Raw genomic sequence first — 16,558 nt, 5'->3', positions numbered from 1 at the left:
TCAGTCTCTAGCAACCTTGGCTGACGAGATAACCGTGCAATCGTGGTTGAAATACTCCCGAAACACAAAGAAAATGTAACAAAATATATCTATCAAACAAATGGATGTTTTATTTTAAACAATAAGACAAGAGTCGTGCAAGGTATGGTAAGGTAGGACAGACATTTTCACTCACACGTTATTACCTCAGTGTGCAAATTTTGGGCAAAAAATATGGTTTCATTGAGAGGGCAGAGGGATATTTTTTAAATTGTTACACATAAAATACTGGCATTGTTACCTGGATTTGGGACCCATTTATGATTTGACAAGGTTTTAACAAAATGGTGGTGGTGCTGTGAAAACCTTATCTGATTTCACACGGAATGACTTGACTTGAAATTGTATATTAACTAGGGGTGGCAAGGTTCACAAAACCCACGGTTCGGTTCGCACCACGGTTTTAAGGTCACAGTTTTCGGTTCTGTACACTTCAGAAATACCATACTTCAGCATATGATGTATAGCTTAATTATCCACCATTTAGGCTACAGTATTAGTATAGTTGTATCATGTAATCTTGCACAACTGAAAGAATTGACTTGACTTTTAAGCACATCATTAACACCATCTCTGAGGAAAGGTGAGATTTTGATACAGCAAGAGTGAAGACATTGATTTCAAATTGCTTTTCATTTATTTGGCAAGTAGAATGTGTTATTGCCATCTACAGATACTTCTGTGCCTTTGTAGTACACTAAGATTGACTGAAATATTTATTTTATTTCTACACATAGCTTCGCCTTCACGAGCTATGCAAGATGCAAATATGCTACCACATAACATTGACAAGCCCTGTAAATGCATACTTTCTCTCCTGTCTGCCGAATTTGAACGCTCCTCTAGTTTCTCTCAACAGGGCTATTTTCTCACTGAAACCGAATGTTAGATCTTCCATGTGAGGAGGACCCAACATACATTGTATTGATATTTTATTTTCGAGGGCTTTTGAGATCCAGGGTTATTACCTTTCAGTAAAATTAGTTATTAGCCTACTACACGTCTGCACATATGAGAGTTCGTCAGAGCCGTGCCACTGGAGGAGGGGCCGCTCATAATAGCCTCCTACTCCCCTTAATTATTGCAAATGTGTGAAAAACAATATCCTTATAGGACAATAAAGACTATATCTTATACTAAATATGAACATGGTTGCGATTTCCAAACAGTTTTTGTGAGGGCTACTTTGCTAATATTTGGGAAACTGCAAGTAAGGGCCTGCGACCACACAGGCTAAGCTGCTAAAATGCCGTGAGTGGGCAGCAAATGAACTTCAAACAATACATTTCAACTCACAATATTCAGACCGACCCATCCTCCTGATGCTCCCGATTAGCCACTCCGGGCCTGTACTAGCATAATTATGTGTTGCACAATGCTTGCACACAGTCGCAGTTCTATCTACCGTTTTCTAAATCCAAAATGTTCGCACACACCAGACTTATGCGACGCTGGTGCATCCTCCAACTCCGTGCTGCCTATGTTATCGCTCCCACTTGCCATTTCTACACGTGACGCGCAGCACTCCACACTTTTCACGCGAAAGGGCGAAAAACTGTCTGGGGTCACATATGGGCATGAGGCTACATTACGCATGCCATGAACCATTAACCATATTTGGTATGTTTTCATTAACCTCATTGTAACCATATTAACGCAGCATTTTTGTCTCCTTTGATTATAGAATTTTTGGAAGTGGGGAAGAAGCAACCAGCCTTGGATGTACTGTATGATGTCATTAAGAGCAAAAAGCACCGAACATGGCAGAAGATCCACGAGCCAATCATGCTCAAATATCTGGAGCTCTGTGTGGACCTTCGCAAGAGTCACCTGGCTAAGGAGGGGCTGTACCAGTACAAGAACATCTGTCAGCAGGTTAATATGTTCCCAATTTAACACATTCATTCTGGGCACTTGGCTCTGAATGTGGTATGGATGCTGTAGCCACTTGTGCCACAGCTACTTCCACGTTTTTTTTGTATTTATATGTTATTGAAATTGTACTTTGTTTATGGTACGTGTGTGAAGATGTGCTATAGATCTGGTAACTTGGTTAATGGTTGATACCATTAAAAATTTAAAGGGGTGGTTCATGATTTTGGACATAGGACCTCATTTCCAAGTTAGCAAGTGTGATATTGATCAGTGGAGACCATTTTCAACACATTTCCTCCCGTCCTTCTAGTTGCAGAGTTTGCAGGTGCTAAGCTAGTGCAAGTCATCGGTATGTGTTAGTCTGCAACTAAAAACAGTCTTACCCACTCCACAGTACACCCGAGGCAAATAAATTATAACACCAGACAGATCGATGTAAATGTCTGTGTTGATAGTTTTATTTCTAACATAATTCTATCCTTGCATTTCAATGATCGCAATACATTTTGAGGGACTAGTTTCTTAGCAGCGGCGGAATTATACTTGTTCCGGTTAGTAGTACTGCGCCAACAAGTAAACAGAGAAGCGCACTCCAATGGGGATACCTAGTAGTAGCCTTGGTAATATCAGTCCGCTGCTGCGTTGCTTAAATGCCTACTACCAACTTCACGGAACAAAGTATAACTATTGCAACGTGATGCGAGGGTAGTTTGTAATTTCTTACACTATTCTATCAACACAGACATTTACATCGATTGTCTGGAATTTGCTTCGGGTGTACTTTGGAGTGGGTAAGACTGTTTTTAGTGGCAGGCTAACACATACCGATGACTTGCGCTAGCCTAGCACCTGCGAACTCTTCAATTAGAAGGACTGGATGAAACATGTTGAAAACGGTCTCCACTGACAAATATCACACTTGCTAACTTGGAAATGAGGTCCTATGTCCAAAATCCTGAACCACCCCTTTAAGGATTACAAGAAGAACAATTAACAATAAAGTCTAAATAGGCACTTTTTTGATACTAATTATTTGTATATCCTTAGCCACATGTATGAGAAGAACATGTTGATTTAAGCTGTATTGTTGCAGTATGGAACACAAACAAAATCTACATATACATTCAATTATTCCAGATTCTTTACATGAACTTTTTTAGTGGTCATTACTTCTGGCTAGAGTGACTCATCATGGTCATGCAATATCCTAGGTGAATATCAAGTCTCTTGAAGATGTGGTCCGGGCTTACTTGAAGTTGGCTGAAGAGAAGACGGAGACCGCCAAAGAGGAGTCTCAGCAGATGGTCTTGGACATTGAGGATTTAGACAATATTCAGACTCCTGAAAGGTACAAACATGTTTTTACCCCTCTAGTAGGCCTGGGATATACTTGCATTTACCAATGCGTATGCTTTAAGGCTGCTACGTGTATCCTGTGTCTTTGGTGTGCCAAAATCACCCAATCTGTCAAAAGGCCTTGAAAGGATCATCCAAGGTACCAAATTCAGGGTGTCTGCAGGGTTAGTAAATCAATGTAGCATAAATTAAGGCCATTAAAAGGGGTTGTGTTTTTATTGAAGGTCGACCGATATGGGTTTTTCTATGGCAGATGCCGATATTTAGAAATCAGGGTCAGCTGATGGCCGTTTTGCCCATTTGCCCATTGCAGGATAAAATGTAACACTAACTTAAAGTGGAATGCCAGCGAAAATTGACCCAAGGGTGTTTCTCTGCATTAAAACAAATAAGCTGTGGAGACCGAATTTTTCTGTTGATCAACCACTACAGAGCTTGCTCCGGTATATGCTATAGCCCCTAATAGCATACAGTGGATTAGCTAAGGGCCATGAGCGAAACGCTTCCCAAATAGCATTTTTTTAACCAGTAATATTGTTCAAAACAGCATCAAACCTCATCAGTATCTTGCTCAGGGTCCCTACACATAAAATGAAGCACCAACAACGTAGTTAGCGAACCCGGAGTTTATTACAGAAGCCTAAAAGAACGCTTACCAACTGGCCCCTACCAGCTCCTCCCGAAGGAAAGTCCGTATAAGGCATTACCTTCCGGCAAAAAATGTCATGCTCTGTGTGAGATCTCGGTCTTCTGTGATAAAATCTGGGTTCGTTGATAGCATGACTGCTTCAAATTCAGGCTTTGTCGTAACATTAAGCCCTAAAATGCCTTGATAGTCGTGCAGATCGAAATTTCTTAGCTCTTATGCCCATGACCGATTTTTGGTTGTTCTCACTCACACTTAATGATTTAGTCCTAATATTATTAAGCCTTGCATCCGTGTGCTGATCACAATCGCTAGCAATGCAGTCTGTGGCGTAAACATAAACTAAATATGTTTTGGGACTGAATCCTCTTACCTGATTCGGCGCTGCCTTCCACCTTGACACCACCTCAAGCACCAGCAAACACTCGTTGGCCCTAGGGTAATGGTGAGGCCTGAAACCTGGCGCTAATAGCCCTGGAAGCGATTAAGGCGCGTTTACTCACGGGAAGTGCTAATTGAGACAGGATTAGCGCCGGCTCGTTCCTTTTTGCACGTCTTTGGCGCGACAGTGGGAAACCTGCTAATGAGTACACTGCAAAAACTGCTTATCTAATAAAATATCCCACCATTCCCACCACTGCCATTATCTTCTGATTTGCGAAGACCGAGCCTGTCCTTTGCGCCTCCGTGGCACTATTGAAAAGACGGTGCTGTGCTGAGCACATTAAAAATTGTGCCAGTAGCATCGCCAGTTCGAATCCGGCTGATGCTTCGGCTGCCATTACAGCCGTTGTCACGCGGTCTCCCGTTCTTTGGGGGGCAGCCATGGCCTACTGGTTAGTGCTTCGGACTTGGAACCGGAGGGTTGCCGGTTTGAACCCTGACCAGTAGGCACGGCTGAAGTGCCTTTGAGCAAGGCACCTAATCCCTCACTGCTCCCTGAGTGTGTTTCACTAATTCACGCATTGGGATAAATGCAGAGACCAAATTTCCCTCACGGGATCAAAAGAGTACATATACTTATATACTTACACTTACTTATAAATATAACCAAGTGTTCTTTTGTGAGCGCGCTAGGTTAGTCTCTTCATTTCTCTCAGATTTTATTTTCTTTATTTTCTTTATTCCAGTGTAACGGTAAGTTCATCATTTCGTCATTGGGGGCCAATGGAAGGAAGAAAGTGGTCAGTCAGAACTCTACATACTTTGCCAAGGTCATTTTCACACCGTCAGGGACCCTAAAGGGGCCTACCAGCTCTCTCCCCATGATTCCGGCCCAAAACATGCCACCTCCTTGCTGACGTCTCAGCCTTGTTGGGACATGGTGGCCATTCACCAACCATCCATTACTCCATCCATCTGGACCATCTACGGTTGCCCGGCACTCATCTGTAAACAAAACTATATGAAAATTAGTCTTCATGTATTCCTGAGCCCACTGCAACCGTTTCTGCTTGTGTTATGCACACTTGCAAACTTCTTGAGGATCCTAGACCTTGCGGGTTCGCGGGACTCCAGAGGCACCAACGGCTTCCTTATTATGCCTTTGTCTGCACGAACCCGCCTGTGCTCTGAATCAGTGACAAATTTCTTCACAGTACGATGATGACGCATACGTTTTCGGGAAATATCGAATGTTTTCATACCTTGTCCAAGGTAGTGCACAATTTCACACTTTTCAGCAGCAGAGAAATCCTTTTTCTTTCCCATATGTGACCCTGCAAGGCGAAACCAGTCGCTTTGGTAAAATTTACAAAATGAAGTTATTGTGCTCACATGAACGGTCATTAACTAATCTTTCCAACGATATGTATAGTAGAGGTCTGCGCGGGACTGATTTTTCAGTCCTGCTCCCGCAATATTCTGTCCCGCTCCTGCCCGCTCCCGCATAAATGTGTCATTTTTAGTCCCGCTCCCGCCCGCTAAAGCCCACATGCAGGAGGGATAGCCTATTCAGTTTTTCTTTCTGTCTCACGAAAGGAGCACACACACCTGAGAGACTCCAGATGTCAGTTTCTTGGTTCTGAATGTAGGCTAACAACTGAAGTAGGCCTAGTCTGGTGCCCTCTTCCTCTGTCATGCTTTCGATTTTTGAGTTTTGAGCAGCAGGAACAAATTGAACCCACGTAAACGACAATATAGGCTATAGGCCTGCTATCCGTCAGTTGCTTAAACCCCTTTTTTTAATGCTGCCTAACAGAACATCCAGCTGAACTATAGTTATGAACAGCACTTTAATCATTTCCATATTTAATTTTACGCACATATTTAATTTGCGGGAGTGCAGTGAATCATCGGTTTGTCCTGCACCCGCGAACGCACCTCTCTCATCCCGCCCGCTCCCGCAAAGAGCTTTCAAAAGTTGTCCCGCGCCGCACTCTTTTGCGTCGGGACCCGCAGGTTTACCGCGGGGGTGCAGACCTCTAATGTATAGTATATCGAGGGTATTGCAAAAAGTATCGCTAAGATAACCGCATCTAAAGTTGGCATGGGTCACGATACGCCAGAAGAGGAGAAAATCACCTTTTTAATTAAATTGTCACCTGCGATAGTGTGAGGACACGCCTATTATTAGCCTTACAGTAGCGTGACTTTGAAGCGGATGACTGACTATGTCCAGTTTCATCCATAGACGTAATACATGGTAATCTATGGTTTCATCAACCGAGTGAGTGTCTCTTTCTGCCCCCTAGTTAATACCTGGGATGGTCATAAGGTGTCACTATAGAGCAGGGATTCCCAAACTGTGGTACGCGAGCTGCCACTAGGGGGTACGCGAGATGAAAAGGGCAATGGCGGAAAAGGAGTTCAAAATTATTAATTAATTAATACTCTAATTAATTCGTAAATAATACATAATTTCGAATCAGGTTATAATGATATGGAAATGTGAAATTAAAGGAAATCATTTGTAAACTCTATAATAGGGTATGTTTTCATTAAAAAATAAGCTACACACAATAGGCTACACGTGATTTCCTGCGGGCAGCCAGAATATCTAGCGTGTTAGATTCGTTGACGTATAGGCTAGGTAGAAGGCTGTGTAAACATGGAAAACTGGCTAAAAACAGGGACACTGTCCAAAAGGCCTAATTAAAGCGATCGAAGAGGAGAAGCGAGAGAAACCGAGCAGGACACAGGTAACGATGGAATGGGATGGGGGGCAGACTAATGAAGGTGGAGATGGAGCGCAGGGGGATAAAAGAAAGAACGAGACAGAAAAGACTGCGCGAAGAAAACGAAAGTATGATGAGGCATATAGGCCTAGGCTTCACGTGGATTGGGAGACAGACTGCCCAAAGCCACAGTGCGTGGTCTGCAGTGAGATGCTACCTAACCATACTAATGTGGTTCTCCACACTGTTTTTTTTTTATGTGAGAGCACATTTTAATTATGTTATCATGTAGGGTGGCTAATTAAACAACGATGCCTGGAATGCGTCAATAGAATGAGTTACTTTTTTATGTGTTGGATGGTGGGGGTACGCGAGCCGAGTCAGGATGTAGAAGGTGGTCCGCGGGGAAAAAAGTTTGGGAACCGCTGCTATAGAGTATAATTAATGTATTTCGGGGGAAGTGAGGGGAGAGAAAGTTCTGTGTAGACAGATTGTGTATAGGCCTACTTTTAAAATGCGCTACATCAATGGGAAACTTCTCCTGGTCTGTAAAATGACGCCAGGATATTTCTAAAAGGCAAGATTTTCACATTCACATTCGGTTACATCTGCCCAGAACGATAGAGAGCTGACAGATTGAGTAACGAGTAATGAGTAAATTTTAGCTCTACTGTAAAACCTTATAACGGCGTGGACAAAGGAAATGACTGCTAATGTGTTGAATCTTCACCTAAATAAAGTCAGGGTTTAACAGTCAAAACGTGTTTATCCGTGAAATTTGTTTACAATATGAAAGTGTAGACTGTATACTGTTGAATTATGCGAAAACGTGAAATTCGACATTTTAACCCGTACGTTAGTTTATCGTGGATTTTCTCAAAATAGCACTGTGCGCAAAGCGACTAGTTTTGCCATGCAGGGTCACACATTGCTTGAAACCTGTGGCATGCTTAATAATGTGGAACATCCTTCTTATTAGTTTGCCAGGTGAGACCAATCAAAGGAAAACTACTTATCACAGGTGTCTGAGATTGATTTCAATAATCCAAAGAGCGCTGAGACACAATACCATCCATGAGTTTAATTGAAAAAAATAAATGTTCATGACACTTAAATCCAATTTGCATAATAATTTGGAACACCGTGTACAACAAACCCATGGTTAACTGACGTTAAATTAGCCTGGTCTCACTTGTCATTAGTTAGTTAGCCAGCCAACAAAAAAAATGTACAAGGCCATCCCCCTACGTCTAGGAAGAGCTACAATTTGTAGACAGCCCACAATGCCTGTTTTCCATAGATCTCCACTCGGACACCTTGCTTCCACTCATTTATACTGTAAAGCTGCTTTTTTAACTAAGTGTGATTGATCTTATATTAAGATCAAAAACTAGTTCGTATTGTTATTGACTTCGTGCTCTCTCATTTTGACTTCATTTAAGGCGTCTTCTAGCCTGCGAAAACCCAGACGAACTTCTGGCAAATTTTGGATTTGCTCTGCAGGTCCGCCTGGCCAAGAGCCCATTCAAACCCATTTCCAATGTCCCTAAAATCCAGGCACCAATCACAACCATTGAGACGGGCTTTACACAATGACGATATAGGGCCAATGTTGAAGCACTTTTTGTAAATAACAAAGATGGCTGCTGCCGAGGAACACCGCTTGTTTGAAGCTTCTATCGCATTGGTGTTTCCCATACTGCTTCCTTATGTTGGAATGTGCGAAAATGTACAAACATTTAAAGGATCCTTATGGTATTTAGCACTTTGAGTCCCTTTTCTGGTTTGTTTTGGATAAACTAGAGTTGTGAGTGAGGAGGAGGGCCACCAGTTGCCCATCCCTGCATTAGATCAAGACAAACTTGCAGAACAGGCTGCAGGGCAACAGTCTGATACCTGCATGAAAATAAGCATAAATGATCAGCACTTGTAAAAGAGTGCAATTACCAAAGGGCCCTTGAATTGTTCTTTTTAAAACCAAGGAGGATAACCTGTAGTGATGCTAGATGTCAGCTCTGCCATAAGCCGTGACCTCCAGTGTTTACCTTAGCACATTTTGAAAATGATGTTTTGCGCTTTTTTTTGCACTTCAGTGTTGTATAGTTTGTATAGTGTTTGTTAAAATTGCATTGCATTGATTCACTGTTCTCATTTCAGTTGTTATGATGTTTAGCACTTATCACAAATATTTGTAAATATTTGTATAGTGTTGTATAGTTTGTATGGTGTTTGTTAAAATTGCACATTGCAAAGGTTATTTTGATAAATAATTGTTATGTAATTTTATAAATAATTGTTAAAAGTAGTAGTCTTTAGTCTATTGCCGTTTCAACCTGAAACTCAGAAAATCAAAAAATGAAGCAAAGGCATTGCAACATCAAGAGTTTTTATGAGCAGAAAATGGCAGCTGTGCATTCATATTAGACAAGTGGTAAAAAAAGTTAAAACTCTCAAAAGTGTTGTCACTTATCCTACCCTATACATTTGGTAGAAGCTTGTCTGTGCGGGCAGTATGTTTCATCTTATCTAACTTATCTAATGTGAATAAGCTGTGAATAAGATGATGAATTTCCCAAAATGTTGGCATGTTCCTTTTAAGTCACAGTTTTGGTCAAATCATGTGTGAGGTGTTTATATGTGAAGGATCATTTTAAATTACCAATATAGAAGTTTTCACTTATTACACATTTTTTAACTATTCTACTTTCAATTTCAAGTAATGTATTACACTGATTCTCTTTATTAAGCATCATGGAATGTATGAAGTCAGCAACCAAAGCAGCCATTCCTAAAGGTTTATTTTTTGATTGTAGTGTATTGCTGAGTGCTGTGAGTGGAGAGGATACACAGGATCGTACTGACCGACTGTTACTCACACCCTGGGTCAAGTTTCTTTGGGAGTCTTACCGTCAGTGCTTGGACCTACTGCGGAATAATTCCAAAGTGGAACGTCTCTACCATGATATTGCCCAACAAGGTCAGTGATTTCTACATCCCTTAGGGCTTCCAGCTTAATGTGAAGTGGATACAGTGTTTACCATACATTGACTAATCTGTGGCGGGCCGCCACGAAATCAACCTGCCACTACACAATAATGTTCTATGTTGTACTATTTAAATTAGGGCTGTCAAAATAACTGATTAATTTCGATTAATTAATTTGTGAAAAAATAACTGATTAAAAAAATTAGTGCAGGTTAATCGATTCCGTATGACCTTTGACCCCGAGCCGTTCTAGTCAGTAAAAATTAGACTGTAAAATGAAGGAGAGAGAAGAAAACGTGCTGCCTGGATCGATCATTGATTGGATTAAAATAAAGTGTTGAAAATAGTCCTCTGCAATGTCTGCAGCAAGGAATTTGCATATCACCGGAGTTCATCAACTCTATAGTCGCAAATCAATGCAAAGAAATAAGTGTTGATATTGAGGGTAGTGTTAATTTATTTTCATTGTGTCCCCTAGCCTAGGTTATATCTGTGGCCTGAAATGCCTTGTATGTGAAAAAAAAAAACTTCTTCCCGAAGCACTTTTGAATTGAATTTGAATTTATTAAAAATACTTTCACAGCAAAAATGATATATGCGATTAATTTAGATTAATTAATCAGAGTATGTAATTAATTAGATTAATTTTTTTAATCGATTGACAGCCCTAATTTAAATAATTAATATATTTTTTCCAATTCAATCATTTTCATTGAGCTGCGCTTTTTACACACGCAGCCTTTCCTTCCTCCTCCCCGCTTTCTCTCGTAAAGAACCCGCTGCTTCTCTGCTGCATTTGCATTTAGAAAAACCTTCAGGATTGTTGAAGGATGGGTGTTGCCACATAGAGGCATTGCATAGAAGACTGCGTGCTAAACTGCTATTAATTCTGCTTAGCATCGTGACCATGCTGTGAAAATTTGTTCAAAACTGCAGCATTCAAGTTAACTCTGCTAACGTCTTATCACAACATAGTAGTCTACATTAGGGAGACTAAACTAAGTTATGCAATCAAGCCATATATCTAAGCTAACGTTAGAATACTGTTTGAATGTTGAGTTTAGCATGCTTAGTTACAGCTGCTTGTCAATTTCGACTAGATAACTCGTGCATGCTCTTAATTTTATTGACTGACACTACATTTTTGCAAAATCCCGATGTAAATGGAAAAGATTTCCAAGACTCAAAAGTGTTTGTCTCAAGGAGAAGTACGAACCTTTAATTTAACTAACTACGCAGAAAACATCATGAACGGCATGATTCGCACATATATCAGCAGCCTTTTAACTGTGTTAAAATTGCAAGGGTTCCCTAACGCCTTAAAGTGACAGGTACTCAACACCCCCCTAGAATTGAACAGAATTGAGCCAGATATTGAGCACTATTGTAAAGCAGAAGAGCCTGATCAGCTGGAGACTTCGCTCACTGCCTTGCACCACAGACAGACTGAGGAAGTAATTTGTCCCCAGGGCCATTAAACTGTTCAATGCTTCACTTAAGGGAAGAGGAGAGAGAGACTTCTCCGCATAATCTGTCTGCCTCTTCACCCCCTCCATGTTTGGATACTGTCTGTCCACTAGCCACTTTTTTACCACTGTCTTTCTGCCTTGCCGTTTGTGTGCTATATTAGCACATATGCATAACGCTGCCGCCCCCCCCCCCCCCTCCATGCCACAGCTGAATTGTGGCCACACATACCTTTTATTAAGATAGACAGATAGATAGTTTTTTCTATAATTTTTTTTTTTATATATTACCTTACTCGCTGATATGTCCATATTTATTTTATGCTGGTCTCTAGACTTTATTCTTGCACTGTTGGACTTACTCATTTGCACCATCACCATGACACTCACTCACACAGAGCACCTTACCTTACTATGCACAGAGAATCACAGGCTCAGTCCCTGCCTCAGTCATTGCAAGCGCCTCTTGATTAATCACCCACTATGTGGATACTGTTTTTAGAATTGATTTAGATTGTGTTATTTAGTATAATTTGTATTTTAGTATATTTAGTATATTCTTCATCTTCTACTGTCCTTATTGCTTAGTTGTGTTTTTTATATTATATACTTTTAATTACTTTTTTCTGCTGTTAGTGAATGTGTGTGTGATGTCTGTATGCTACTGAGACCTTGAATTTCTCCTGGGGATCAATAAAGTATCTATCTATCTATCTATCTATCTATCTATCTATCTATCTATCTATGACCCTATGATTTGTAGTCATGCCTCTTTAAGCTCTAAATGTGAAGTTGTGAAATGTCTGTTTCATTGGTTCTACTATTCATTACTTTGTAGCTTTCAAGTTTTGCCTGCAGTACACTCGGAAGGCAGAATTTCGCAAACTCTGTGACAATCTGCGCATGCATTTGGGCCAGATTCAAAGACACCACAACCAGAGCACTGCCATCAACTTGAACAATCCTGAAAGCCAGTCAATGCACCTGGAGACACGTTTGGTTCAGCTGGACAGTGCCATTAGCATGGAACTCTGGCAGGTATGAACTTTGTTAATTCAGTGAAGATTAGATATTTGTATAATAACTAGGGGTTTGCACAGATAACTGGCTAACCATTCACTGCTATACTACACAAATATTTATGTATTTGGTTATTCTATTATGCACAGAATCATGTGATGTTATCGAAAAAAGAATGACGGCTGTTTTTTTTGGGGGGGGTAGGGGGGTTGATCCAGATATTTTTCCCTTTTCTTTGGTCTGTTTGATATTGGGATTTGGGGGAAATATGTAATTGCATTTTTTTTTTTCTGACAGATATTGCAATATGATTTTTGAATGTTAATGAATTGATTTAGTTCAATACTCCAAATGTCTCTTTAATTTGTGCCTCACCTGATTGGTGAGCACGCCCAGTGCACAAGAAGCACAGCACCTGCGAAGGACTGTAAAGCTCACCAATCAGAATTTCTGTGCCACTCGCACACCCACCAACCAGAAGTGGCATATAAAAGTCAGAAAGTTTTCTAAATTAACTGTGCGATTATTTGTAACTTTTGCGATTGGGTAATTGTGCTGGTTCATATTGCGATTGTGATAATTGTGCAGCCCTATTAATATACAGGTGCATCTCAAAAATTTGAATATTGTCCAACTATTTTTTTCCTGTAATTTAGTTAAAGTAAATCTTTCATATTTTCTAGTTTTATTACATATAAACTAGGGGTGGGCGATATGGACAAAAAATGTGTTTATACCGGATCTGTGTTTGCATATTTAATACGTTTCATACACGTGTTTCAACACTGCATTTCGGTCGTTGCTTTTACCTTACCATTACCTTACACATGCCAGTTAAATCCACCAGCTGCCTGCCTGCAGCCTACTTCCAAAACTCCAAAGGTGGATGTGGATGTCTTGTTAGCCTGCCATGAGGTTCGGTTCGGTTCGCTAGGCAAAACATTAACAAAACAGTTCGTTTTGGTGCACTGATGACAGTCAGGATCATTTCTAACTAGCCAGCTAGTATTGCTCAGTGCATGTCTATAACATGCTTTACTTGCTATCTGGATAATTTCAGCGAATATTCTTAAGGTGAGATGAATGATAAGAACATTAAACTTCACTGTGTTCGGTGGGTTGCTAACTAACGACATCACCTACTAGCCAGCTAGTTACAGCTGTTGAACAATCTCAATAGAATTTTCGTGACGGTAAATCCCTTTCAATGCAGTATCCATTAACGTTGTTCCTTAACTAAAGAAACAATTGAAACGCCCTTAAATAAACCCCCTACCTAAAGAGAAATTAAGCCTTAAGGGTCATACTTCAGGGGAAAAAGTAGGTGTTTTGTGTTTACCCTCACTATGCCTCGCAGTGGCACCATGCGTGCGTGTGAAAAAAGTCCCGTCTGAAACACTGTCGCGCGGCGCAGCGTTCCCAAACGATGTGTAATAAAATACACCAGTATGGCGGTATATTAAAAATTCATATCATAACGAAAATATACACCGGTATACGGTGTGAACCGGTATACCGCCCAGCACTACGTAGATTCAAGGCAGATACTTGAATATAGTATAGTAAAATAGTACTATTTTTTAAGAGTGAACTAGGCTACATGAAGGCATAGCGGCAGTTTCTTAAGAGCAGCACAAAGCTACTATGATTTAGGGGAAATGGTGTGATTAAGTGGTATCTACTGTAGAGACCTTTGTAAAATTGTTGTGGCTCCTTTAAGAACGTAGAGCGAGCGGCCATCTTGTGAGAGAGGAAAAGAGAGAAGATGCTTCTGCTGTCTGATTGCTTTGGCAAAGCAGAGTTGGTGAACGAGACTTATGCATTGTCTAAACTATTGGCCATTGAATAAAGCGGTGATTTCTCGCACACTATGTCTTGCATCTGCCTGTAGCTCATGACTACAGTAGAAGTGAATTGGGCGCTGACTTTTCCCTTGGAGCACATAATGATCCAACTAACGTGACGATCTGGACTGAAATAAAGGCAGGGAAGGTAACATTTCTCAGTATAAATGACCAAAATGTGTGCTAACAAAACACTATGCAAATCAGATTTATCTACTGAAACGGAAACTCCACCAAGTTTGTTTTGTATGCAAGGCTACTTATCCCCAACTAGTGTGAAGTACAGAGCTACACTAACACACCAGTGACGCACAACAACAAATAGGCTACACTCAACTAAGTGTATGCCACATGCATAGCTTAGCTGAGCTATAATTTAAACAGAAAACCATACCAGGGTATTAGCTGCATAGATTCAACGCAGATACATGAATCTAGCTAGTTGTATGTTTCTCACTAGTTGTAAGTGTAAGACTCAAATGACTGCTGCGAGTAGGCTTCAAAACGATTTAGGGGAAACTAGGCTAAGAATCGGTGGGTGGTATCGGTGGAATTTTTATGAGTATATGGGCCTAGTATTGGCCAGATGCCGGTATCGGGGCCATCACTGTTCTCAATTAAGACGAGACACGGCAGGTGAAAACAGTTTTTTCATGCACTGGTCAATTTCGAGATTTTGAGCTAGTTTGTTACCTTAGCGTATTCTATCACACTACTACAACAAAAAAGTCCGATTTACACATTTAGGTGTTTATTTCATTAATTGTGCCTACTTGCGCCTGTATATTTATCCTAAATTCAGCAAAAGTTAATATTCTAACCTTACGTGCACTCCTGCGACCATGATCCAAAACATATCATGTGTAGTACTGTTGGAAAGCTCTGTTTTTCCTGTATCACTCTATGTGATCCATATATAGACACTTCCTTTGTATCAGCAACCAAAGGTGAGTCTAGGCTGAGAACGGAATCTCATTGGCTGTCTTTCAAGGCTGTTTTCTCAAAATGAGTTTCATCTCCCACTCTGAGCTCAAACTCAAGCAAGCGGATTTTTTTTCATGAACCGTGCCACCCCTATTACCTATCTCTATCAATGTGTCTTGTCTTTTGCAGGAAGCCTTTAAGGCTGTAGAAGATATCCATGGCCTTTTTGCCCTGTCTAAAAAGCCCCCTAAGCCTCAACTTATGGCCAACTACTATAACAAGGTGTCCACTGTATTCTGGAAATCTGGCAACGCGCTTTTTCATGCCAGCACTTTGCACCGCCTGTATCATCTTTCAAGGGAGATGCGCAAGAACCTCACACAGGATGAGATGCAAAGGTAAAATTTATATTCATAATCCACATTGACTTGGGTCCTGTAATACCCAGCTGAGAGAAAAAAAGGTTGTCTGGTTACCCTAATGACAATGCCCACTTACATTTACATAAGAGGATTTAAGGGACTTAAATCAATGCCCCATTCTATTACACTTAGATTTGATGAAATGCTGTTGGGAGATCTATTGTCTCTATCCATCTTAGTCTTTACAATTGTCCTGAAAGATGATTATGGATGACTGTCATGTTACTAGCATCGTAATGTTTTTTGACGTTTTGTTGTCCTGCTGCTGTGTAGTGTTCGAACAGGAATGTCATTCCAAAGATGGCAATGGGATCTTTTGGCTAGAACTGCTGTAAACAATTATTTTATTGTTCAATGTCACTTGTCTTGCCTGGATAAAGACCTTGCAGATAATCTGTTGTAAACATTGGTTGTTACCTTAGAATGTCTACCAGAGTTCTCTTGGCCACCCTGTCTATCCCCATTACACCTGAGAGGACTGATATTGCACGATTGCTGGATATGGATGGTATTATAGTGGAGAAACACAGACGACTAGCCACACTTTTAGGCCTCCAGTCCCCTCCCACCCGCCAAAGTCTCATCAACGACATGGTGAGTATTATTTTACCACTTCAAACAGTTGTGACGGTGAGGGTTTTTAAGTGTATTCTGATTTTTATATATATAAATATATATATATCTCAGAGGAGGCTCCTTCATTGAGGAAAGGGAGGAACACCCTCCCTAAAATTTCAGAGAAAAATAAAAAATATATAAAGTGAATTACTATTCTGATGAATTACTGTTAATATATTACTATTTGAACACTTTAAATGAACAAAATCGTTCCCCTAGGTCAAAAAGCCAACAGCACCCCCTATCG

At 40.6% G+C, this 16,558-nt stretch overlaps 1 protein-coding gene across 1 annotated transcript in view; it reads left to right on the top strand.

The window, feature by feature from the left end:
• The window catches only part of LOC143124727 (eukaryotic translation initiation factor 3 subunit A), a 35,583-nt gene that overhangs the window by 6,796 nt on the left and 12,229 nt on the right, over positions 1-16,558 (top strand). The window contains exons 2-7 of the mRNA XM_076286437.1: positions 1,724-1,914; positions 3,126-3,262; positions 9,846-10,009; positions 12,322-12,521; positions 15,461-15,669; positions 16,116-16,287. Coding sequence (XP_076142552.1) covers positions 1,724-1,914; positions 3,126-3,262; positions 9,846-10,009; positions 12,322-12,521; positions 15,461-15,669; positions 16,116-16,287 — 1,073 coding nt within the window. The remainder of the gene's footprint in view (positions 1-1,723; positions 1,915-3,125; positions 3,263-9,845; positions 10,010-12,321; positions 12,522-15,460; positions 15,670-16,115; positions 16,288-16,558) is intronic.

The sequence above is a fragment of the Alosa pseudoharengus genome, unplaced genomic scaffold (genome assembly GCF_046254945.1).
Source record: "Alosa pseudoharengus isolate Yale_2024_CS ecotype anadromous, Long Island Sound unplaced genomic scaffold, YU_APseudo_1.1 YU_APseudo_1.1_scf_15, whole genome shotgun sequence".
NCBI classification, from domain to species: domain Eukaryota; kingdom Metazoa; phylum Chordata; class Actinopteri; order Clupeiformes; family Clupeidae; genus Alosa; species Alosa pseudoharengus.
This window is presented reverse-complemented; position numbering and strand designations above follow the sequence as displayed.